This window comes from Octodon degus, unplaced genomic scaffold (assembly GCF_000260255.1).
Source record: "Octodon degus isolate 3935 unplaced genomic scaffold, OctDeg1.0 scaffold00037, whole genome shotgun sequence".
Taxonomy (NCBI): Eukaryota; Metazoa; Chordata; class Mammalia; order Rodentia; family Octodontidae; genus Octodon; species Octodon degus.
The window spans coordinates 1,674,633-1,701,234 of record NW_004524613.1 but is presented as its reverse complement, the minus strand read 5'-3'; the positions used below and the strand labels follow the sequence as shown (position 1 = coordinate 1,701,234).

The 26,602-nt window shown below is 41.8% G+C and overlaps 2 protein-coding genes across 2 annotated transcripts; both read left to right on the top strand.

Moving 5' to 3' along the window:
• The first annotated feature begins 76 nt into the window (after nucleotides 1-76).
• Defb129 (defensin beta 129) lies at nucleotides 77-3,182 on the top strand. Its single transcript, XM_004630958.2, has 2 exons — nucleotides 77-189; nucleotides 2,592-3,182. Exons 1-2 carry the CDS (start codon nucleotides 132-134, stop codon nucleotides 3,023-3,025), a joined length of 492 nt encoding a protein of 163 aa, XP_004631015.1. The 5' UTR covers nucleotides 77-131; the 3' UTR covers nucleotides 3,026-3,182.
• Nucleotides 3,183-10,775: 7,593 nt separating this feature from the next.
• Defb132 (defensin beta 132) lies at nucleotides 10,776-13,323 on the top strand. The gene is made up of 2 exons (XM_004630957.2): nucleotides 10,776-10,920; nucleotides 12,278-13,323. The coding sequence occupies exons 1-2, from the start codon at nucleotides 10,863-10,865 to the stop codon at nucleotides 12,490-12,492; spliced, it is 273 nt and encodes a 90-aa protein (XP_004631014.1). The 5' UTR covers nucleotides 10,776-10,862; the 3' UTR covers nucleotides 12,493-13,323.
• The last annotated feature ends 13,279 nt before the right edge of the window (nucleotides 13,324-26,602 follow it).

Sequence of the window (26,602 nt, the reverse complement as noted above, 5' to 3'; positions counted from 1 at the left end):
AGGCCTGCCTGGTATACAGGCCTGCCCGGGCTGCACGTCACTACTCATGGCCTTAGGCCATGAGCAGGCCAATAAAGGCTGGAGCTCAGGAACACCATCCAGATCCAGGGCTTCCTCTCTGGTCCCCAACCATGCATGTCCTATTTCCTATCTTTGCCAGCCTTGTGCTACAGTACCAGGTGAATACAGGTAATGTGGTCCTCTGGGTTTAAGAGGGGTCAGTATGAAGGGGCAGGGATTTGGATGCTCAGAAAGACAGGAATACGAAGAGATACTAGTGATGAGATACTCAAAGAGATGGCTGAAGGCCTGACTTCTGTCATGCACCATCCCGGTGCATCCCCTTTGGACTCAATCCCTGCAGCATGTTTGTCGGAGGCGCTCAGGGAGCTGTAGTGGAAGCAGAGGAGGTTGTGGTATACTCAGGAACTAGACAAGGTATGAGGCTGCCTTCCTATGCTATATATATATATATCACCTTGAGACCTAGCCCAGGTCTACCATATTTCACCTCTATTTCTTTCTTTTCTTTCTTTTTTTTTTTTTTTTTTTCCTGATACTGAGGATTGAACTCCAGACTTTACACTTGCCAGGCAGGTGCTTATGTGCTGAGCTATATCCCCAGCCCTTCAGCTCTATTGCTAATGTGAAATATTGCTTAAAGCAAAGATCCTAGTCAGTTTGCACCTTGATACAGGAAAGCGGAAGTCCTTACCTTTATGCTCAAAAAAAAAAAAAAAAATCCTCTTAACATTTAGTAACCAGGTCTATCTTCTCATTTTAAATCGACTTTTTTTTTTTTTTTTTTCCGGAACCGGGGATTGAACTCAGGCCCTTGTGCTTGCCAGGGAAGCACTTATTCCACTGAGCCATCTCCCCAGCCCCTCTTCTCATTTTAAGCTTTCAGATTTTTAATCTTATCCCTTCGTCCAGCATCGGTCTTCCTGGAAACCCCCGAACTACCATAGGGACATCAAGAATGCATATGACGAAACACTGACCCAGAAGAACAGCCTTTATCTTCCAGGAGGAAGGGAGAAGTGTGGAGACTTGTTTCATAGTACAGTATTGCCCAGATACTTGCCATAGTTAGTGGTGAGCCAGGGAAGGAAAATAAGAGCATCAGAGATGTTCCCGTTGTTTTTATCTTGGGACCCTAGAAGGATCATACAATAGGCAGAAAAGGCAAAGTTGTTTCTCTCCTTTTAGCCTCAAAATCCATGTGCGTGCAATAGTGTTAACTAACGCAGCTGCTTCCCACACTTGGCTGCTGTGCATTTGATGAGAATAGCCTTTGAAAATTATTGTGACGCTACCCAAATCGCTTTCAATTTGTGAAAAATTGTTTCTTAAAACAGAGACAGAAATTTTGACTCAGGAAAAACGGTGAGATGTTTGGATAGAAAAAATAATCCAGCAGATAAAGATAAATTACTAAGCTTAGTGGGGCTTTTATAACTATAGGTAACAGAGCCAGGGAGATAGCTCAGTAGAATAAGTGCAAGGGCCTGAGTTCAATCCCCGGTTCTGCCCCCGCCAAAAAAAAGAAAAAAAGAAACTATAACTATAGGTAACAATATATAACCCCTGCGTGATCTTGACAGAGATGAGGTCGAAGCTGTTGATAATGACCAAGACCTCCCAGGGAAAAAGAGTGTGGAGAGGCTGAAAGTGGTAGAACACCATGCCTACGAACCACAGGTCCAGCGACTGCCAAGGACAAAAAGGTCAAGGAACACTGGGTTTGGAAAGAAAGTAGCATTTGTCTTTTTTTTTTTTTTTTTTTTTTTGCACCAGGAACCAAACTCATGACCTCGCACTTGCCAGGCAGATGCTGTGCTGTTGAACTACAGTTCCCCTGCCCAAAGATAACATTTCTAAAAACTCTGCTGATTATCTTTAAAAATTCTTTCTTGGTTTATTTCATTTACCAGTTCCCATCCATTTTACTGCCAAACATAGGATTTCTTTCTTTATGGCAGCAGAGAAAGACAAACACTCTCTTTCTCATATGTAGAATTTTTTTCAAATAAAATAAAGCCAACCTGAAGATAGGATAGTGATTCCTAAAGATTAGGAAGGCAGAGTGGGTGGACGAAGAAAGTCTAAATTTGGTCAGCGCTATATGTACGTATTAAAATATCACCTTGGCCCCTATTAATTTACACAATTAATGTGTTAGTAAAAATGTTAATTCTTCCTCAGATTAATTTTATGGCAGACTTTACTCTCGCTGCTATTTCCTCAGATCACAGGGATGGGACAGACACTCTGAGAGGGTCAAAGGCGCTAAGGTGGAGGACAAAAAATACTACCCTAAAAGCAAACACTTGGATTCTCTGTTCATCCTTTCCTTTTTGTCTCCTTAGACTTTAAAATTACTCAAGGCAGAGAAATAAAAAACAAAAGGTTGTATAACCAAAGATGTACAGAGACTCACTAGGCCTGCCCAGTCACTTACCCTGACAGCCCTTAACACTACACTTCAAGTTAACAAATTCTCTGACTCTACCCATCTCTTTCCAGCAGTTTTAGCATCAACTCTATTTGTAACTTTGCCCCAATGTTATTTTTTTCTCTTTCTCATGCAGAATTTTTAGTAGCGAAAAGATGTTTAAGTGGTTTTGGGAAATGCAAGAATAAATGCGATGCAGATGAAAAAGAAGTACAAATATGCAAGAAGAAAAAGTGCTGCATTGGGCCAAAGGCGATCCGGCTCATAGACACCTACCTGAAAAAGCAGATACCCCATGTACCTACTGACGACGTGATAGACATGCTAAGAGACAAGGATTTTAGTGCTGTGCTGGGAAGAAACCAGATTTTACCTGTTGTCACTGTAAGTTCTGGCCATTTTCCCAGTGTCAACTCTGACATCATCTCCGAGGATGCCCCTGTGAATGCTGTCACCATCAGAAACCAGGGCCCAGAACAGACCATCTATACTGCCACTTTTACCAAAAGTGATACCAAGCAAAGTGGAGGTGCTGTCAACATCTCCATGACACCACCATCACCACCGTAGAGACCACCAGTGTCACCAGTGGAACTGGAGGAAGCCAATGAGTAGTCATGAGGCTCTTTCTCTGAAATCGAGTTTTTCTCCATTTCCACCTTCTATAATATCAACATATAATCATTGCTTCTGTCAGCAGCTATTCAATAAATATTGTTTAAGCACCTATGGTTTATGAGGCATTATCATTGTCACAGGAGACTGAGTAGGCAGAGCTGGAGAAGGGTGTGATTGTAAGTGTGCAGGCTGGAAGACATGAGGACTGGGGACAGTGACTTAGAACACATTGTTTCTCTTGTTCAAGAAAGCCAAAGGGCAGATGAGGAGAGTGGAGGGTAAAGACTGGAAAGCAGGAAGAACTTATTCAAATGGAAAGAAAAACAAAGGAGAGGGGAAGGGAAAGGAAGGAAGGGAAAAGAATTTCAAAAAGAAAGGGAATAGAAGGGGAAAATGGGCCAGTGAGGATAGCTCAGTGAACTAAAGCACCTGCTTAGGTGAACTTAGGCAAGCGCAGGGATCATGGTTCGGTTCCGACATCACATGCTGCTCCAGCCCCACCCCCACTCTGTGGCGGGCTGAACTGGCCAGAGTCTGGGCATGGTGGTTCATGCCTGTAATCCCAGCGCGGGGGAGGCTGAAGACAGGAGGATCCCTATGAGTCCAAGATGCATAGTGACAGCCTGTAACAACCAAATTTTTTTTTTTTTTTTTCGGAACCGGGGATTGAACTCAGGCCCTTGCACTTGGCAGGTAAGCACTTATTCCACTGAGCCATCTCCCCGGCCCCCAAATATATTTTTTTTTAAAAAAAGAATTTTAAAACAGGAAAAATGGACTGGGAAAATAGCTCAGCAGAGGAAGAGCTTGTGGGGCCGGGGAGTTAGCTCAGTAGAATAAGCGCTTCTCTGGCAAGCACAGGGTCCTGAGTTCAATCCCCAGTACCACAAAAAAAAAAAAAAAAAACACAGGAAAAATAGAATAAAAGCTTTTGTAAACAAGAAGAGGAAAAAGGATTGAAGGGAGGGAAGAGGAATGGGGAAAAAGGAATTAAGATATGACACATACAGGTACAAATTTCATATAATCAATCTGGTCATTATATATAGCAAATATCAATAAAAAAATTTAAACTTTTAAAAATTTACAAGTAAGGGGCCAGGCATATAGCTTACTTGTATAGCACCTGCCTGGTAAGCACAGGGCCCTGCGTTTGACTCCCAGTACCAAAACAAAAATTTACAAATAAACACTTTACACCTAAAACAGATTATTTTAAGCTGGTAACAACTTAGCTGTGGTTGAAAAACCAAAGCAGAAGACTTCACACCGCTCTCCACCTACCCGCTCCCATGTTTGGACTTTTCATGCCATCATTTGCATCTTTTTATACTGCATAGCCTTTACCAAATTATCGCAGTTCTTGTTAATAATGATAGTTTTGCCTTTTAACCTTCACACTGTAGCTATGCGATTTACACGTGACCACCACCGTGCCAGGTGTCCAGGTTCTAGCCTGCTCCCAGTCCCATCCCCACTGCCACCATCTGTGTATTCTGTGAGGTGATGCTGCCAGGGGCACCCTGACTGAGCCTGCCAAAGCTTCTTGAGCCTCCAAAACTATGAGCTAAATAAAGCTCTTTTTCATAGCAATCCTGTCTGTGTTATTTTATTATAAAGGCAAAAAGCTGACATATACTACTCTTGCAGGTTCAGGCCATTATTAAATAAACAAGAGTTACTTGAACACAAGCATTAAGATACCAAACAGGGCACCTGATAATGAACACAGCTAAGTTGCTGACAGCAGGGCGGCATACCCAGTTGTGATAGCCCCGCCAAAGATGTGTTCACATCTTGGGTAGATGTGTGGGGTTCAGGATAAAGCACTGGTAAGGCACTTGTTCAACATGTGCAAACCCTGGGCTCAGTCTGCAGCAAGACACAGAGGTGGCAGGGGGAGCAAAGAGGAGAGGAAGAAGGAAATTACCAACTTTCTATGGATCCAAATTACATAGAAAACATGAAACAGATAAAGACAATGATGTACTGCATCTCTACTGGGTAGAAAAAAATGATTAAAAATTGCTTCAGAACTGAGCCAGGAAGATAGCTCAGGGGCTTAAGCACCTACCTGGCAAGTGCAAGGTCCTGAGTTCGATCCCTGGTACCACAAAAAAAAAAAAAAAAAAAAAAAAAAAAAAAAGAATTGCTTAAGAACTCTATGGATAGTTACCAGTGATAATGTTACCTCTTTTTCTTGTTTTTGGCTTTCACTTTTGAGTGGGTCTGAACAAAGGACACAGAATTCCTTGTGCTTTGGGGCCTGTGTCCTCCCTCCCAGACTGCAAATGAGCACACAGTCATGCCTCGTGATGCCAGCAGCCACATCGCCTTGGCTCCAGGAAAGCCCATGCAGCTGTGAACCAACCTCATAACTCTGAGGTCCACGTGCCCAGATCTTGTCACTCATGAATTCTAACTCTTGGGAACCTAGGAATTGAAAATTGATTCTGGCGAACAATATCAATAAATGGCAGCTCCATTCAGAGGTAGCTCACCGAGTTAGTATGCGTGCCACGACAGTGCCAAAGAGTACTAAAGAAAAACTTGGCAAGCTAGAGGAAGATATCGAGAAGCAGCAATATTAGCCATGACTTATAGGAGCCCTTTTTCAGTATTAAGGGCTTAAGCCACAGGCCTTGAAACTACAACCTTGCATCTTCCCACTTGGGAGACTGAACCCACGCCCTTTTCTCTGAGCTATATCTCCTGCCTTTCTCCTTCTTTTCTGCTCTTCTCTTCTCTTTTCTCCATGTCTCTCTCTTTTCCCCCTGTATTTTGTTTTTTCTTAAATAGGACCTCACTAAGCCACTAAATTGCCCATGCTGAGCTCAAACTTTCTTTAAAAAAAAAAAAAAAATTAATGTATGTATTTGATATAGGGTCTCACTACACAGTTCAGACTCACAGTGATTCTCCTGTCTCAGCCTCCCCAGCACTGGGATTACAGGCATGCACCAGCAGGCCCAGTTTGGGGTTGGCACAGCATGTGGTACAGGGATCAAACTTCAGGCCTTGCGCTTGCCAAGCAGGCACTTAGACCTCTGTGCTATCTCCCCAGCCCTGAGCTCAAACTTTAAATCTTCCTGCCTCAGCTTCCCAGAATGCTGAGATTAAAGGCACATGCCATCACAGCATCCCTCCCAGTGCTTTCAGCACTTTCTCCTGGCAACAATTTAGTTTAATTCAGGGGAGCTCCCGCACCCAGCACTATGCTAGTTTAAGTCAGCTGGGTATGAGAAGTTGACCATCAGTTAGAAATCTGCTAGGCTGAGGCTGGTGAGATGGCCCAGTGGTCTAAAGCACCTATTTAGAACAAGCTTTAGCTAAAGCACAGGGACTGCGGTTCAATCCCCCAGCACCACATGCCAGCCAGCCCTGCCCCCTGGTGGGCTGAGCTGGCCACACACACATAAATAAATAAATTTTTTTAAAAAAAGAAAAGAAATCTGCTACACTATCACACTGTAAATGAAATTTAGGACACATGGAATTCAAGCACAGAACAAGAACCATGATAATGAAAATATTGTACAAAAAAATCCTAAGAAATTTTATTTCTTGGAAATATGCATATATATATATATGCATTCCAGCCATAAATTCAAGAATAATACCTCTTGGTGCATTCATCTTAGGGGAAATAAAGGGTTAGCAGCAATCCTGAAAGCAAATCCTTTTAGTAGGATGCTTCCTTGAAGGAAAGAAAATAAAAGAAATTTGACCACATGTGATCCCCTTATAAACAAGCTGAGAGCAGACCTCCTGGTGAACATATAGATGATAGCCACTACCAAAAAAATCTTTTTTTCCCCCCCTTGTATAATATCACTTTATTTCAGGCTTTGTGGAAACAACAAAATTGGTAAGGTATCCTGCAGCCCATTTAGTCAAAGACTCTAACAATGTACCTGGCCGGCCACATAGCTCAATGGATTAAAGTGCCTGCTTAGGCAGACACAGGGAGTTCAATCCTTGGCATACCATGCCTGCCCCACCCCCGGGGTGCGTTAAAACAGCGATTGAGACTGGGCGTGGTGGCACACACCTGTAATCCCAGCGCTTGGGAGGCTGAAAGCAGGAGGATTACTATGAGTCCAATCTGTGTAGTGTGACCCTATACACCCTGTACTAAATACATTTTTAAAAAAACAAAAAACACTATGTGCCTGCCACCCACCTGGAAGCAATGGATATGGAGGGCACAGCTCCTTGGAAAATGCCATAAATTTATCATGTTATGCAAGTATACCAGTGAATAAACAGAGATGTGTGACCTGAAATCACCCCTCGTATAAGTGTTGCTCTCCCATGAATCACTTAGATACCACTTAGAGATCTGGGAGATTAGCTGTGCTCCGTGGCTACTGAAGCAAAAGGCGTCTTGGAAGGGCTGTGGTCACACCAGACTCCAGAAGCTGAGCTTCACCTGTGTCCTTGAATGACCTTGTACCCTGCATTACTAAAGTTTAATGTTAGTTGAAAGGCCTCTGAATGTGATTTGACCATTCAATCTTGTGTTAGTCAAGAAAAAAAGCAAAGGGCTTCTGTATGAATATAAATGCTTCAAACCTTTCAAAAAGGATATTTCTGGAGCTGGGGAGATAGCTCAGTAGAATAAGTGTTTGCCTGGCAAGTGCAAGGTCCTGAGTTCAATCCCTGGTACCACCAAAAAAAAAAAAAAAAAAATTGCTAATATGGAAGTACCTTAAGTAATTCTCTTACTGATTATGAGGTTACACAAAGTCATTTTATAACATTCCAAAAAAATAAAACTATGAGAGATAAAAGATACTTTTGTGTATCCATTCAGTTTATATATAATTGATGTGTAAGTAGATATATATGAAACAAAAACTAACTCATGCTACACAAATTTTCTTGTAATTTTTCTTTTCACTGAATGGCAGCCTTTTCTGCCATGAGTTTAGAATTCAGTTATCACCATTTAAAACCGTGTGAAATTCTAGTATCTGTGTGCCACAGACTAGCAGATTCTCTGCTGACAGGCATTAATTTTCCAATAACCTCATTATGAGTTATGCCAAGAAGGAAATGTAATACACACTCATGAATTTATGTTATTCTATGAGTGTTTTCTGAGTCAAGAAGTAAGCATAGTTTGTTTGATTTTCTTTCAAGCATGGAATATATATTGACAATTGCTTTCCAAACTATGTTCTCTCTCCATGTAAATTCACAGGAATGGGACGGAATTACTCATTTTGCCTCACTCTTTCCATCAACCTCCAGAAAATGTATTTGGAGTCGGTGCTCAGGGTAGCCTGTGAGTGCCCCTTTTCTGCAGTAACCAACTAGATACTCAGATACTCTGTCCAAATTCTTCATCCCAGAGATCTGTATTTTACTCACACCTCATTACCCAACTTTTGATCTTACTTGAAGCCCAATAAAGGTTAGAGCTCCAGGCAAGGTACATAATAGGTAGCTCTGCCTCCTCCAGCCCACTGCATGCCCTGGGGCATGTCCCGTCCCTCAGGCATGAAGTTCTTGCCTCTGGCTTCTGCTTTCTCTCTCCTTCCTGCCTTCAATAACCTGGAGGAACCCAGCATGCTCCAAGCACAGAAGAGAATGATAAGGGAGAGGTTTGGAAGCCATTCAGCTCCCAACCAGCTAGACTTCAGTCATGAAGCTTGCCCAAAATGTTACCTATGCAATGGGTAACAATAGTGTCACTATATAAGGGACTATTCCTATTCTTAATAAGAATTCTTAAGCGATCCATACAGCATTTTTTAGGGGTAAAAGACCACAATGAATATGTGTTCAACTGGTCCAGAGGAGAAAAGCGTATAAAGATATTCAGTGATGGGGCCGGGGAGATGGCTCAGTGGAATAAGCAGTTCCCCAGCAAGCGCAAGGGCCTGAGTTCAATCCCCGGTTCCGGAAAAAAAAAAAAAAAAAAAAGATATTCAGTGATCAATAGGCATGTGAATATCTAGGAGAGACTGCGAAGGAAGAGTAAATGAGAAAACAAAGAAGTAAAATGTTAACAATAGGTGAATCCTGGGGAAGCCAGGGCAACAGTTAGGGTTAATTGCGTCATGTGAGCTGAGCATGCTGCGGGGTGGAGGGACCCACGTGGCAGCTTTATTCCACCAGGTCCTTTTGCCTAGATGTTCTTGCACTGGAGCTGCCAAAACTCTGAACCCATGAGCCAATAAATCTCTCCTTTCAAGCATCAGGTTTTGTGTCCAGCAACAGGAAAGCTTCCTGATATAGCTGGCAGAAGGGGACTGTACAATGGTGCTTTGCAACTTAGGTGTAACTTGTAAATTATTTCAAATGAAAAGATGTTCCAGTGGGTTGGAAACATTGGGCTTGTTCAAATTAATGTTGAGATCCACACTAAATGGAAACCAGAAAAAAATTGAGTGTCATTGCTGCTTACCAACTAAGGGGTAAGAGGCCACCAGCCCTGTGGGAAAGCATGCCCAGAAGCCAAGGGTTTGGCTCTGGGGTTATAGGGCTACCAAGAACATCAGGGATTTCAGGTATTTTAAGATTGCAATGTATAATATCTAATTAAAGATGTTACCAAATCTAAGAGATATTTACAAATCTGAGTGACTCCTAGAGGATTGGGACACGTTCTTGCCCAGTCCTAAGTGTTTGGGGCCCAGGAAAGGGAGATGCTAGTGCTGTTGTTCTCAGGCAGCCCAGACAGGACCTCTCCCTTCCACAGCAGGTACTGCGTGGGGCGGGGACCCAGGAAAATCAGGCTCCAAAGCAGCCTCTGGAGAAGAAAAAATGTGACAGGAGAGGAAAGCAAACTCCCCATCTGCCAAACACTCTAAACAGAAAGGGAAGAAGGCAAGCGTTTGGGGCAATACTAAAAATTCAAACAAGATGTTTTCTATGAAAATACCTTCTCTTTTTCTAATCATGAAAGTACACATAATCTCCCCCCAAAACTCAAATATTTTATATAGACAGATTGACATATACTTATGTATGTAGGCACATAAACATGTTTTTTAAAAGATTAAGTCATACTAGGCATATCTCTTATAACCTATATTTCTGGATGAAGTTTATTTTTGGTCTTTGATGCCAGGGACTGAAACCAGGGCTTCCAGTTTGCTAGGCTAGCATTCTGCTGCTGAGCTAAATCCCCAGACCCTGTAGTCTTTATTTTTGGTTTTTGTTATTGTCCTTGCTTGGTTTGATTTTTTTTTTTTTTTTTCCCCAGACAGGGCCTCACTATGTAGTTCACGCTGGCCTTGAGCTGTCATTATTTTAATGACTACATAATGTCCTGGCATAGCCTCCATTTTCTATATTTGGGTACATCTATGTTTTATCACCATTTAGCCTGGTTTTTGTTTTCTGCTATTGGAAACAATGCTAAACCCCTCGAGGGTCCTCTGTAGACAACAGTCCAAGAATCAGTTTCTGCCAAATCACTCTCCAAAAGAAAAGCTGTGTGTACTGACAACGTGGGCAACAGCAACACCGGAGAGCACAACTTTCCCACACACTCCATCTTGAAAGCCTGGAGTCAAGGACAGGTTCCGGGAACTGAGCCCCTCTGCTCTGTCCCGGAGCAGCCCAGGACACAGGTGCTCCACAAATCAAACCATGCTCCGCCCAAAAGACACTCTGATCTGATTTGGCTGTCCCAAGGGATAAAGATCTCTCTCTTGGTCCACTGCCCAGAACCCTGGTATCACGGTATCTTATAAAGGTAGTAGCTCCAGGTACATTACACAGAGGGCCCTGGTACCACTAAACTGCCACCTACTTGCAGGCCACCCTTTCAGCCATGAAGTCTCTGCTCCTGGTCTTTGCAGTCCTCGGATTCCTGGCCCAGGTGGCCCCAGGTAAACTGGGTGGAGAACGGCAAAGGAAGGGCAAGAACCTAGCAGATCTGGCTGCGCTAGTGACAGACAAGTCAGTGGAAGGAGGCAGGAATCACCCCACTGACTTCCAGTCAAAGGAAGCAACCTCCCAGCATTCACTACCCCATACCCAGCTCCCACCTCACGGAACCTGACACAAAATCTTGGTGTATGTTGTACACTGAGAGTGAGTCTCAACCTGATAAGCTATCTTTCTTTCACTATCGATGAGCTCCCAGGAGCCAAGCTCCTGAGATATTTCAGGTTTCTCTCTTTATTGTTTGTCTCTTTTGAGATCATCCCTGGGTTAGAACTCACAGGTAGGACAGCAAAAGGGGATTATGCTTCAAGGGCAGGTTTGCCCAGGATGGCAAGCAATGTGTTCAGCCCTAACCTTGGGGTCAAAAAAGAATGGAGAAAGTGAATCAAAGGAGGAGGAAGAGGAAAAAGAGGAAGAGGAGGAGGAGGAGGAAGAACAGGAAGAGGAGGCGGCTCAGAAGAGCCCAGCCATTATTTCCCCTTAATCTTTTTGGCAAATGATCTGATTCTCTCATTCTGGGGCCTGACAGACATTTACAGTTTTATACTCCCTGATAAAAAGTAAGGCAGAGACACGTAAAAAGGGAATCTGCCGGGCTGTGTAGAAATTGCCGTAATTCCCCCTTGGAGTGGTCACCTCCTCCCAGAGAGGAAGACCTGGTTCCCACCCATTTGCACCCACACATCTGTTCTGTGATATTGAATACAACACAGAGGCTTAACTAGCCTCAAGAATGCAGATATTGGCAAATAACAAGAGCCCCTCAGCCCTCCTGGAGGTCATCCATCAGGAGAGACAGTTCCTTTTCATTGCCTTTGCCACAGCTATAAAACACTGACTGTATTTTTATATTTTATCATCATTTTTAAAAATGTATTTGATTGCTACAGGGTCTCACTACACAGCCCAGACTCATAGTGATCCTCCTGCTTTCAGCCTCCCCAGCTCTGGAATTACAGGCACACCACCACACCTGGCTCTGGCTGGCTCAGCCTGTCTTGGGGGCAGAGCTGGTGCAGCAGGTGGTGCTGGGTATCGAACTGCAATCCCTGCGCTTGCCTAAGCTTGCCTAAGCAGGAGCTTTAGTCCACTGAGCTACCTCACCAGCTTATATTTTATCATCATTTTATGACTGCGTAGTGTTCTCAATTCGGCAGCACATATATTAATGATTGTGTAGTGTTCTGTTTGCCTAGTATCCTAAGCACACCATCTGGGAATACAAAATCACTCTCCTTCCCAGCTGGCCCTGGCACAGCTTCTAACCTCATCTTCCCTGTACTTTCCTGTCCACTGCAGCCAGTGGGAGTAGGACAAGATGTGCTCAGAACTACCTGGGACAGTCCAGACTGATTTACAGCTGGAATGAGTGGCCGATGCTCCTGTGTGACAGGGACAAACAGTGCTGTGTGGAACATGACGTCCTGCCAAGGCCTATCATGCCACTGCATTTAGATGAACCAAAGTCCTCCCACAGAAAAACCACACAGAGCCACAGCAAGAGCCCACCCTAGGCACAGCCACTGTCCACAGTGACCAAAAGAAATAGCTTGAGAAGCAGCCATGGCTTTGACTTTTAACCTGCTCCCAACCACCTGTCTTCAGCATCAGTCACGCATCTCACGGCACGTTTGGAGTCTGAGTCCCCCCACAGGAGCCCTCCCAGCCTCACAGCAGGGCACCTGCCGATGTGATCTCCGAGAGCAGACACCAGAGCAGACTTGGACTGCACAAAGGCCCAGAGGGGACAGCACCCGCCTGTGAGACAGGCTTTGCTGAATCCACCACAGGAAGGCTCAGAAGATCTGCACTGCTGTCCAGCAGCAAACCTCCGCGATATCTCCCTCTGACAGCCCGGCTTGTGCTTGAGTCACTTTCCAGCAGTCCTGGCTGTCAAGCTGGGCCTCCGGTCACTCTGCCTCACTCCCATCCATCCACCACCAGCTTTCTCCTGTCTACGAAGCCATCGTGCCCTCTGGCCCACCACATCTGGGCACAGCCTGGCACTCACAGCCAGGGCATCAGCACTGCATCGTCAATCCTTTTTATTTTGAGACTAAGTTGTCCAGGTGGGACTCAAACTTGTGATTTTCCTGCTTCAGCCCCGACATGTGGGGGTTGTAAGTGTGCACCACTGTGCCTGGCTTCCCTAGATTTCTTTGATGTCATAAAAGCATTTCTGATGGCAAGAGACCCTACATGGATATACAAAGACAGGGGATTATAAATACTTTTCATTCTTCTCATTTTTCTACTTTCTTCTTTGTCTACAGGGAACACACTATGGAAAGTAAAGTTATATTCAAACACAGGCATACTAATAATAAATTATATCACAATTTAAACTGGTAAAACATTTTCTAATTTCCTAGCCATTCCATTCTTCTCTGTCAAGGATTCACAAGGTTGCAAAGTAAACACAGAGGCCCCAAGATGATTCCTTCTGCTCTTTCAGATGACTAAGACTCAGCAGAGACCAACCGAGCAGTCCCTTGAGGACTGTGATACAAACACACAATGGAATATTACTCAGCCGCAAAACAGTGAAATCCTGTCATTTGCAGCAACATGACTAGAACTAGAGGAGAGGCACAGAAAGACAAACACTGCACGCTCTTTCTCATATATGAAAGCTAAAAAAGCACAGATCTGAATGTAGAGTGATTACCAGAGGTTGGGGAAAGGAGTGAGAAAGGAGGTTGACAAGAGATACCAAAGCACAGGTAGAAGGCATAAGATCTGGTGTCCAGCACAATGGGATGGCTACACTTCACAGTGACCTGGTCTGTATTTTATTAAGAACTAGAAGAGAGGAGTGGGTGCGCTGGGTATAGTGGCACATGCCCATAATCCCAGGCATGAGGCAAGAGGATCACAAATTTAAGTCCAGCCTGAGAAACTTAGTGAGATCCTGTCTCAAAAAAAATTTAAAAATGGGCTGAGGATATACTTCATGCAAAGGCCCTGGGTTCGATCCTCAGCACTGCACAAAAGAAAGAAGGGAGGAAGGGTGAAAGGAAAAGAAGCAAAGAGAAGGGAAAAAGGGTAGGGAGAGGAGGGAAGGGTAGGGGAGAGAAGCGAAGGGGAGGGGGAGAGGAGGGAAGGGGAGAGGGAGAGGAGGGAAGGGGAGGGGCAGGGTGAGGTGGGGAGGGGTGGGGAGGGGAGAGAAGAGGAGGGGAGGGAAGAGAAGGGAAGGGAGGGAGGGGAAGAGAGAGGGAGGAGAGAGAGGAATGAGAATGAGAATTTAATTGATAAAATACAAAATTTAGGTCAAAAAAACCAAGAACCAATCTCAAAACCCTTGCTGGTGCTGTCAAGGGAGGGAACAAGACCCCTGGAAAGAGAGGATGCCTCCCTTCATCCACTTGATTATAGAGGACTGTCCACAGCCATACCACCCTGAACACGCCCGATCTCATCTGATTATAGAGGACTTTTAGTTTATATGAATTCAACACATCAACTAAAATATTAATGCAAAATATTAAAACATAAATGCTCACAAGCTGTAACCGAAGCTGCTATACACAGCTGAAGCACACAATTCTTCAGTGAAATGACCTGATGGTTCCTCCCTTCTCTTTTCCTTTCCTCTCTCATTTTGCTGTAACAGACACTTCACAGCTGATTTTAACAGTAATTGTCACTGGGCTGTAATGTTTGAAAAGATGGAAACAGAGCTTAAATAAATATGCTTGATCTCAGTAACTTTTCATTGGCATGGGCTTAGCTTGGTCTTGTTTCTTTGCTAGCTTCCCTCACCCCAGCAAGAAGAGGAAGAAAAATGATTTTGAATTTTGTTATATGGACCACTGTGTGCCAGGGAAGAAAGGAGAGGGGCAGGGAAGTGGAACAAAACAGGAAATATGTTAAGAACTTGTTGCACTGTTAACTTTTTCCAAGGTAGGCTTTAACCATTAAAAAATACAATTATGAAGTTGAATTGTCCTTAATATTGAAAATCATACTCTGAAAATCATATACTCAGCAGCAGAAAAGTATAAAAATGAAGTATAAGAAGTAAAGCCATGGGGCTGGTGAGATGGCTCAGTGGTCTAAAGCACCTACTTAGAACAAGCTAAGCTAAACAAAGCACAGGGACCGCGGTTCAATCCCCAGCACCACATGCCAGCCAGCCCCGCCCCCTGGTGGGCTGAGCTGGCCCCACACACACACACACACACACACACACACACACACACAAATAAATAAAAATTTAAAAAGAAAAAAAAAAAGAAGTAAAGCCATGCTGTTATGTTGAGCTGTAGGGGACTCAGTCAACAATTTCTGACATTGCCAGTCAAGCAGAAGACCCAATACTATTATGGACTACTGGACTATTTTGGAATATTTTACTGAGTTCACACACCTATAATATTCAAATGATGGAACTAAAAAAAGGGGGGGATATAGAGGAATGTCCATTTTGTATCTGTGTATTCAAAATGGTTAGGATGGATATATAGTTACATTCTCTTAATGAATAGAGGGATTTGTTGTAATAGTGTTTGTAAATAGGATATCATGTCTGCATCTTGTACAGCAAATAACCACTAGGAAGAGAGTATGCAATGTGTTAATTATTGAAACTGTCCTACCAATTTGGTTTGAAACTGTCTCGTTGCTATTTGTTTCTCAATAAAATTATGGAAAAAAAAGAAAATCATATACTCAGAAAGAAACAGATCTTGAGTTATCAAACTACAAACCAGGACAAACTCATAAATGAAAGAAAATGTGTTCACCTAACGTTAGGCCTAGAAAGTGCCATAATGGCTACTTACAAAGCCTTCTTTTCTAACATTAAAATCCTGCTGGGTGAGATTACATATGCCTGTGATCCAGGCATTCAGGAAGCTGAGGCAGTGAGTTCAAGGACAGCCTGAACTACATAGTGAGATCCTGTCTCAAAAGAATCCTGAGTGGTTTTTTATTGTGTATGTGTGTGAATGATTTATTTTATTTTATTTTAAGGAGAAAACAAAATTTTAAAACAATAGGAGCCATTACAAAGACAACAATATGCAATGTATTAATTATTGTAACTGCCCTAACATGTTTTGAAACTATCTCATTGCTATTCATTTCTCAATAAAATTAATAAAAAATAATAGAAGTTAAAAAACAATAGGAGGGTAATAATGGTTAATATATTGCATATTTTTATCTTTAAATTAGTTACTCAGAGTACAAGATGTCAGAATTTAAATGTCTAAACAATATTAACACAAACCTTTCTTTTCAATGAACTAAGGGAAATTGGTAGTATGACTGTCTTTTATATTTTTTTTCTTTCTGCTTTCCCTTCCCTCTTTTCTATATTCCCTCATCCCAATTTCTCTTTCCTGTTGAAACTTCTTCCCATGTACAATACCTGTTGTATATTTGGATCATATTTGCTCTTTCAGTTTCTCATGTCAGGAAGACAATATGATGTATACACATACGGGTCTGATTTTCTTCACTTATGAGTATGGTCTCTAGTTGTATCCGTTTACCTATAAGAGTCTCAAGTTTATCCTTCTTTATGGCTGGGTAGTACTCCATTGTGTATAAAGATCACATCTTTTTTATCCATTCCTTGATTGATGGGTATTTAGGTTTTTTCCAAGATCTAGCTATTAAAAATTGTCCTGCTATAAACATAGGTGCACATATGTCATTGTGGTACTGTTTTTAATTCTTCTGGGACAATACCTATAGGTGGAATAGCTGGGTTGAATGGGACCTCCAACCCTAGTTTTTTGAGGAATCCCCACTCTGATTTCCACAATGGTTTCACACAGCCTACACTCCCACCAACAGTGGAGAAGGGTTTCTTTTTTCCCCATAGCCTTGTCAGCATTCGTTATTGGTAGAATTGGTTTTTTTTTAACTCATTATTAACTTTATTGAAAATCAATAATAATTATATAGCAAATTAAAAATTGTAGACAAATACTAAGATGTGAAAAGTACAAGATGTAGACACAGTATATTCTGAAATTAATACATAACATAAGATTAATAATAGATTGCACATTGTAAAAAAATTATTTACAAATTTAAGTGAATATAACAATAAAAATTGTCTAAAACAAACATAAAGAAGAGTTTACAGATCAGTCATATAGTAGTTCACTCTGTGCCAAAATCAAAAAACCTATATTCATATCATTAGAATTCTCAAAGTAGAATGGGGTAGGCAATAAATATTTAAAGATTTAAAATTTCTGAATTTAGTTAAAATTATAGCACCACATTTCCAAAAAAAAGGAACCTTTTGCACAAGAAATATGAATAAAATCATACCAAGATACACAAAAATGAAATTGTCCAAAACTAATTGTAAAGAAAAAAAATCTTTAAAGCTTATACAGGGGCCAGGGAGATGGCTCAGTGGAATAAGTGCTTCCCTGGCAAGCTCAAGGGCCTGAGTTCAATCCCCAGTTCTTTTTTTTTTTTTTTTTTTTGGCGGAGCCAGGGATTGAACTCAAGCCCTTGCGCTTGCCAGGGAAGTGCTTATTCCACTGAGCCATCTCCCCGGCCCCACAATCCCCAGTTCTGCCAAAAAAAAAAAAAGCATATACATAGAAAAAAATATTAAGAGCCAGCCACTTCAATCCCTCTGCCATGCTGGCCCTGCCCCCAGGGCATGCTGAGAGGGTAATTGAGACTGGGCATGGTGGTGTGTGCATGTAATCCCAGCTTTTGGGAGGCTGTAAAAAGATGGATCACTATGAGTCCGATCTAATAGTAAGACCCTGAACACCCTGTAGACCCTTCTCTAAAAATAAAAAATAAAATAAAAATTAAGGAAAAAAAATATATATATGCTATGGAAGAACAAAATTAAATAGCATCTTATTTCACATTAGAAAAAAAAAGAGCAAGTGGGTAAGAAACCAAACTTATTTATTCAAATAACTGAAAAAAAAAAGATCTGTCCTCATTGAATTTTTTTTGTCCTCACTGAATTTTATACTTAGCAAACATACCTTTGAAAACTAAAAGTAAAATATTTTTCAGTTATACAAACTTGAAATATTCTAATACATCCAGATGTAGCATATAGGAAATAACAAAGACCATAATCCACAAGACAAGAGAAGTTGCTCTATGGTCCTGGATAAAGAATAAAGAGCTCTCAAAATGGTAGTTATGTAGGACTATGTAAAATATAATTATATTAGATGAACCCATTTAAAAGGTCATTGAAGATTTCCACAAAACAGTATCAATCTTATGTCAGGTTATAAATATATTTTTTCATATATATATATATATGTGTGTGTGTGTGTGTAAAAGACAAAGAAAAACTAATATGAAGCCAATGGAAAATAAAATACGCTTTTTAAGTTTCTAATAGTAGGAGAAAATATACTATGTCTTATAAGTAGATTGTAAGTCAAAGAAACAGTATAAATCATAAAACAAAAATTAAAGTTAATATTCAGAAAATTAAATATTAATTCAGAGTTAATTAAATATTTCAAAATAATATTCAAAAATTAAAATTAAATGAGTCCAACTAAATGGCCAGAATGTAGTATATCATATGTACAAATCTGTGAACAATTCAGAGTACTCACATAGTATTTGATTAGGTTAATATAGACAAAAATATCAACTAAACAAAAGTTTTCATGATAGTAAAGAATTACTAAGAATAAAACATAACAAAAATACTGGAATGGCAAAAGGTGACCAGCACTTCTAACAGTTTGGGGATAGGCTATCACACAAAGTTCTAGTATGTGGTGGACGTGGACAGTGTCCATGACGCTTACTGTGGCCAGGTGTCACTTGTGGAACTGAGCTACTGCTATTTCCTTGATATCCACACTGTAGACCCAGACAGAATCATGACCCATAGGGTGCAGGAGAAGTCCATTTGTAGGTATGCAGATGGAAATATTTTGCTGCTGTATGCAAAATAATAATTGCAAGACTGTTATTGTATACCTCTTTTTCTCCTGTGTTTAACTGTTTGCCCTATTTGGTGGGTTCTTTCCATTCTCATTCATGGAGTTGTGGTCTATATTGATTCCTCTCTAGAATATCTCTTAATAGTCTGTGTAGGGTTGGCTTTGCTGTCATGAAATTCTTTAGTTGTTCTTTGTCATGGAAGTATTTCACTTCTCCATTAAACTTGAAAGAGAGTTTTGCCGGATATATCAGTGGGGCTGGAATTTTTTTTTTTTGCAAGACTTGTACTTTGCTCCATGCTCTTCTTGATTTGATGGCTTGTGAAGAGAAATCTGCTGTTATTCTGATGGGTTTTCCTTTAAACGTGATCTGTTTTTTTTCTCTAGTGGCTTTTAGTATACTGTTGCTGTGCTGAATTTCTGGGATCTTGATTATTATATGTCTGGGTGTGGTTTTAATTAGGCTGATGTTACTTGGAGTTCTATATGCTCCGGTTACTGAATGTCAGATTGTTGCCCATATTTGAGAAGTTTTCTGCTATTACTTCTGCCCATATTCTCTTTATATCATTTGTATTGACTCCTTCATTTTCATTGATGCCTATTCGTCTTACGTTGTTCATCTTTGCATTGTCTTGCAGATGCTGAATTATTTTTCCTGCATCCTAGGTGTTTTTAAGAGATTTTTCTTACCTTTTCACCAGCTGCAATGGTATCTTCAAGATCTGAAAGTCTATTTTCACTTTCATTCAAACAGTTTTGCCAGCTTGTGACTGAGGTTTTCATTTCCTGTATAGCACTGTGAATCTGCTTCATGCATTCTATTTCTTTCCTATATTGCTCATTCAAGGATTCCACCATTTGTATATTCTCCTCTATGTTTTAAATCAGTGTCTTCTTTAGAAGCATTTAGTACTTCTTTCATTATAGTTATCATTTCTTTGTTTACTTCAGAAATTTCTGATCTGATTTCCTCTATACCTTTCTGCAGTTGTTTCTTTACTTCAGAGGTTATCATCTCAGAGATTTCAAGTGTGTGCTTTCCAATTTCTTCTATGCTATTGTTCCCTGTATTTGTTCTGGGTGGGCTCAGGGCCTGGGTATACATTTTGCTCCTTCTCTTTATCAGTTTGTATAACACTGTCTTCTGACCTTTGGTGTAGAGCTTAGATAGAGTTATTACCATAGCACAAGGTCTGGATCTACCAAGTTCAAACTCGTTCAGGTGGGTGTGGCTTGGGTCTGGCTGCTGTGCTCCACTTCTTCCTGCTGCAGCCCTTGGAAGTGAACCTGCTGTGCCACTCTGGCAAGATGTTCTGCTCCTGGATCAGCTGGGTGGGTCTTGCCTCTAGCCTGTCTGCAGGGAGTTCTGCTACAGACGCCACAGGGCCTGGGCCTGTCTAGTGGAGAAAGTACTACTCATACACCAGGCCTGGGTGCTGGCTAGAGTGAGGATCCAGAGGGCCCTGGGAAGTCCCACCAGAATTGCTGATGAAAGCCATTCTTTCTGCAGTGACATGTACTCTCAGAGTTGTCTTTATTTGCATATGCTGAACCATCCCTACATCCCTGGCATGAATCCAGGGTTGTACTAGGTCATGGTGCTTAATATTCTTGATGATTTGCTGCATTCTGTTTGCCAGTATTTTGCACCTATGTTTATTAAGGAGATTGGTCTCTAATCCTCTTTCTTAGTTGAGTGCATCTTTGGTTTTGGTATCAGGGTAATGCTTGCTTCCAGGAATGAATTTGGGAGAATTGCTTCCCTTCCAATTTCACTAATGAGTTTACTAGATTTTTCCTAATGTATTGGTACAGAGTCTCAGTTGCCTGGAGGTGAGGCTGGTGTGGCATTTGGAGCCGGGGATTGAACCCCAGTCCCTGCACTTGCCTAAGCAGGCGCTTAGTCCTCTGGGCTATCTCACCAACCTTCGTTAATGAGTTTAAGAATTAGTGAAGTAATGGTGTTAGGTCTTCTCTAAATTTCCTGTAGAATTCAGCAGTGAATCTATTAGGGCCTGGGCTTTTCTTTGTTGGTAGGTTTTTAATTACATCTTCAATTTCATTGATTGATACTGGTTTATTTAGGATTTTTATCATTTTGATTCAGTTTTGGTAATTCATATGTCTGTAGGAATCTCTGCATTTCTTCTGCACTTTCCATCTTATTAGAATGCAAGTTTTCAACGTAGGTGTAGAGGATCTTTGGGATTTCTACAGGGTCTGCTGACACTGGTCATCAATTAATTTCATCCTTTTCATCCCTAATTGAGTGGATTTGAGGCTTTTCTTTCTTTTTGATAAGATTAGATTAGTGTTTGATGATTTTATTTAATTTCTCAAAGAACCAGCTCTTAAATTCATTGATTCTTTTTTTTTTCATTGATTCTTTGTATTTTTTTTTTTTTTTTTTTTTAGTCTCCAATGTGTTAAGTTCTGCTCTGATGTTCCCTCATGCAAGCTTTTGTCTCACCCTGCTCTTCTTTTTCTAGAAGTTTGAGGTTCACCATGAAGTTACTTATTTGTATTTGTTCTGTTTTCCTAATATGCGTATTGGCTGCTATAACTTTCCCTCTTAGGACTGCTTTCACTGTGTTCCACAAATTCCAGTATGTTGTACTGTCATCATCATTTAATTGTAGAAAGTGTCTAATTTCTTCTTTAATCTATAACTCATTGGTTGTTCAGGAAGGTGCTAATTAATTTCCATATGTTTATAAAGTTCTTGTCTGAATTTTTTTATTATTTTTTAGTTTGTTTCTTCTTTTATTTATGTATTTGGTACAGGGTATCGCTACACAGCTCGGACTCATAGTGATCCTCCTGTCTCAGCCTCCCCAGCACTGGGATTACAGGCATGCACCACCACAACTAGTTTCAGTGGCCAGCTCAGAGTGGGCCAGCACAGCATTTCATACCAGGGGTCAAACCCAGGTCCCTGCACTTGCCAGGCAAGCACTTAGACTGCTGAGCTATCTCCCTGGCCCCATTAGTGTTTTTTAAATAAAAGGTTTATTTCTCTTTTCAAAAATCTAGGCCTAGAGATTTTGCCTTGTGATTTCCACTCTGAAAGAATGCTGTGGCTGTTCTTTTTCTTATTTACTATTACTCACATGGAACTCTGACAACCAGATGCAGACAATGCCTTTAAAGTGAGACAGTATCAGAACAGCTCTCAGAGATAAAGCACGTATCTGGGACACAAATGAAAAATATCTCTTCAGAAGGCCGGCCAAATAGCTCAGCAGATTAAAGCACCTGCAAGCACTCACAGGAGCCAGGGGTTCGATCCCGGGCCTGCCATGCTGGCCCTGCCCCCGGGGGCGCACTGAGACTGCAACTAAGAATGGGCGTGGTGGTGCACACCTGTAATCCCAGCTCTTGGGAGGCTATAAACAGGCGGATCATTACAAGTCCGATCTAGTAGTGAGACCCTGAACACCCTGTAGGCCCTTCCCTAAAACAATAAATAAATAAATAAATAAATAAATAAATAAATAAATAGAAAGAAAGAAAGAGAGACAGAAAGAAAGAAAGAAAGAAAGACACCTCTTCAGAGTAATGGTGGCTTTCTCCATGAGAAAAGTTCCCAACAGAGTAACAGAAATTTCCCATGTCCAGGCCAACCAGATAACTCAGCAGATTAAAGCACCTGCTTAGGCAGACACAGGGACCTGGATTTGATCCCCTGGTATATCGTGCCAGTCCTGCCCCTGGGGGGCACTGAGGTGGCGATTAAGAGTGGGTGTGGTGGCACATGCCTATACTTCGGAGCTTGGAAAGCTATAAACAGGAGGATCACTACAAGAGAGGGTGTCATTCTGGTTTGGAATCACCTGGTGAGAAAGCACAGTTGGCCATAAGAATGAACAGGAACCAGATCAACAGTGTCTTTGTGTGTGTGTGTGTGTGTGTGTGTGTGTGTGTGTGTGTGTGTGTGTCTTCTTTTTGAATGACCATATTCTGGAATTCTTAAAAATGCCTTCCACTCTTGCACGACCCACAGACCCATCTGTGTCCAAATGGATTATTATATTTCATGCAATATTTTGCGTTATTACAGTTGCAACTACACTACTGATTTTATCAGGAATCCAGCAATGTAGAAGGAAGAACAAAGGATCATCTGAAATGGATGATACAGGGGACAAGTTGGAAAACACAGGCACAATTGCCACAGCATCGCTGTGATTCCCTGGACATGAAAGGTGAGCATAGTAATGATGTCCTCATTGCCAGGGAGGTGGCTCAGCGGCACAAGCGCCTGCCTGGAAAGCTCAAGGTGGTGAGTTCCAGCCCCAGCACCAAAAAAAAAAAAAAAAAGAAAAGAAAGAAAGAAATTAATGATGTCTTCATGAGGGAAGATGAGCGGCTCACCCCTCTTTGAGGGGCTGCTATTGTGCTTCTCCAAGAAATGTTTTAATTAATTAATCATTTGATACAGAGTCTTGGGTTATACAGAGTCTTCCTGTCTCAGCCTCCCCAGCCCTGGGAGTACAGGTGTGCACCACCACAGCCAGTTTTCAGGCTGCACACATGCGGTGCTGGGGATCGCATTCAGGTCCTTGCGCTCGCCAGGCAGGCACTTAGGCCGCGGGGCCATCGCCTCCGCCCTGCCAAGAAACTTAACACTTGTTTCCATGTAACTGTTAAGCACCCCTGTACACCAAGGGCAAATTACATATTTTATTTTATCATTCTTTTTTCACAATGAAAAATTCAATGTTCTTTTGAAAGTGATAAGCAGGGCCAGGGAGATGGCTCAGTAGAATAAGTGCTTCCCTAGCAAGCGCAAGGGCCTGAACTCCCTGGTTCTGCAAAAAAGAAAAGAAAAAGAAAAGAAAAGAAAAAAAGAAAAGAAAAGAAAAGAAAGTGATATGCATAAAGACCACTGAAATCATATGGTGTTTTCTATTCAGAATATTTGAAAATATTTTTCTTTTCTTTTCTTTTCTTTTTTGTATTTACTACAGTGTCCACAGGGTCTCACTATGTAGATCGGACTCCTAGTGATCCTCCTGTTTTCAGCCTCCCAAGCGCTGGGATTACAGGCGCATGCCACCACACCCAGTCTCAAACCATCTCAGCGCATCCAGGGGGCAAGGCCAGCATGGGGATCGAACCCTAGCTACTACGCTCAGCCTAAGCAGGTGCTTTAGTCCGCTGAGCTATCTGGCGGCCCTGAAAGTATTTTTCTTACAACGCAATATGTAAGTGTAGTCATGTGGTGCGTATAGTCATTGATTTAAGCATTCCTACAGACAAAGCCAAAAATATCACACTCTGAAGATGTAAAGGAAATAATTTTCCCAGTGGAGAGAATAGTCCCTCCCTATTTCGTGGTTCAACTTGTGTGGACTCACTGTTTCGTAGGTTTTCAAAATATATTCATCTAAATTATTTATTGCAGAACTTGAGGACCTGAATTCGATCCCTGGTATTGCATGCCATACTGGCCCCAAAGCTGGGCATGGTGGCTTACACCTATAATCCCAGCGCTGGGGATGCTGAAACAGGAGGATCACTATGAGTATGAACTGCATAGTGAAACCCTGTATGAAATAAATTATTGTGGATTTTTCACTGTATCATGGAATTTTGCAATACTGTACAGTATATGTATGTTGTTGGGGGGATTATTATTCAGTTATTTATTTAGTACAGGGTATCACTATGCAGCTCGGACTCCTAGTGATCCTCCAATCTCATTCTTCCCAGCAGTGGGGTTACAGGTGTGCACCACCGTGCCCAGTCTTGGTGGCAGGAGTTCCAGGCTATCACGGCATGCAATACCAGGGATCAAACTCGGTACCTTGCACTTGCCAGGCAGGCACTTAGATCACTGAGCTATCTTCCCAGCCCTGTATGTTATTAAAATTATGTAGGTTTACAAGTTTTGAAAATGGTTAAGAACATCAGAAGTTAGAAGTGTTTTGTGGGAAAGGTTTATGAATGTGGGAATGGTTTATAAAGTTTTAAAATATAAATAAATACTAAAATAAATATAACGTCGCTACTTTGCTGATTTTCACTTATCGCCGGGCTTTCTGGAATGTAACCTCCGCGATGAGTGAGGGACCTCTGTACCTATAACATGGTTCAGCAATCATCAAAAATAGGTCCTCTTTAGGGGCTGGTCAAATAGCTCAGCAGTCTAAAGTGTCTGCTTAGGCAAGCGTAGAGGAACCACGGTTGATCCCCGGCCCACATGCCACGCCAGCCGGGCCCAAGGGTGGGCTGAGCCAGCCACCGGGTCTGGGTGTAGTGATGCAGGCCTGTAATCCCAGTGCTTGGGGAGGCTGAAAGCAGGAGGATCACTGAGTCTAAGCTTCATAGTGAGATCCTGTAACAATCAAATACATTAAGAAAAAGAGAAGTGAATGGGTCCTTTTTGAATCTTGTTGCTATTGCTCTCTATATGACTATGTAAGCAAAAGTAAACAGTTTTAAATGTGATAGATTAAAATGGGAATGCTGATTTACAAGGTGAAATTTTATCCTATTAGCATGCCTGCAGTTTCTTGTGTATTTTCTCAATATCAGTCTCTAATGGGATAGGGGTTTTTTTGTTTCTGCAATTTGTAAAAATCCAATTTATGCTAACTTAATAAAGCATTAATCACTTCTTTTAAAAAAAAAAAAATCTAGGGGACCGGGCAGATAGCTCAGCCGACTAAAACACCTGGTTGGGCAGGTGCAGGGACTGATTTCCATTACTGGTGTGCTGTACCGCCCGGCCCCCGGAGCGCAATTAGACAGTGGTTGAGACTAGGTGTGGGGGCGAGTGCCTGAAATCCCAGCGCTAGGGAGGCTGAAAACAGGAGAATCACTATGAGTCCGATCTGTGAAGTGAGACCCTGTAGGCTCTGTACTAAATACGTAAAATTAAAAAAAAAAAAAAATCTAGGGGTGGGAGAAAAGCTCAATAAAATAAATGCTTGCCTGGCAAGCACAAGGTCATGAGTTCAATTCCCAGTACCACAAAAGCAAACAAACAAAAAATCTGGGACTAGGGTAACTACCTAATCGGGTAGGTTACTAAAAAACAATTTAGGTCTTCAGACGTGCCGTTATGGCTGCCTCGGTATCCTGAATCAATTCAAAACGCTTACCTCCCATGGCCATTTCGACTTTGAGGAAGAGCCGGAAGTTTCATGGTGTCAACTCCGGTGGTTGAGCGGACGTGGGCACACCACGTGACTCGTACCAGCCTGTCTTTCCCTGGGATGGCACTCAAGCAGCGACACTCCCTGTGTTTTTATCATGCCTTGCAAAGACATTGGTGAAAAAGGACTTCTAGAACTGCGTCAGTGGGATAAATCTGTGTGAAGGGAGGAGTGGGTATTTTGAGGAGAATTAACGGCAATGTGTCTTTCACAGTAATAAAAAATTTAATTTAAATATTCACCATATAGTTGATCATACTGAATATTGTTCGATATGACAATATAGATAACAGTAAAAAAGATAATAGACTAGTAATTAAAATTTAGAGTGGGGATTTAAACACCAGAGAGGGTACCTGGGACCAACTTCCATAAGGTGGTGGGACAGGGGTAGGGGTGGGGACCGGCGGCACCAGCCTCTTCAAAGAGCTAGGAGACTGCGGAAACGACCAACCGGAAAGTCGGGCAAGAGCTGAATGAACCCAAATCTGAGACTGCTGTGGAGAAATCCTGGCGGGGAGCCCGGCATGCAGGAGGGTCTGGGCTTGAGC

Excerpts from the sequence above, each read along its gene's own strand:
- Defb129 (XM_004630958.2), top strand. The coding sequence starts at position 132 with ATGCATGTCCTATTTCCTATCTTTGCCAGCCTTGTGCTACAGTACCAG. Across the intron at positions 190-2,591 it reads ACAGTACCAGGTGAATACAG|AATTTTTAGTAGCGAAAAGA; the intron begins GTAATGTGGTCC and ends TTTCTCATGCAG.
- Defb132 (XM_004630957.2), top strand. The coding sequence starts at position 10,863 with ATGAAGTCTCTGCTCCTGGTCTTTGCAGTCCTCGGATTCCTGGCCCAG. Across the intron at positions 10,921-12,277 it reads CCTGGCCCAGGTGGCCCCAG|CCAGTGGGAGTAGGACAAGA; the intron begins GTAAACTGGGTG and ends TGTCCACTGCAG.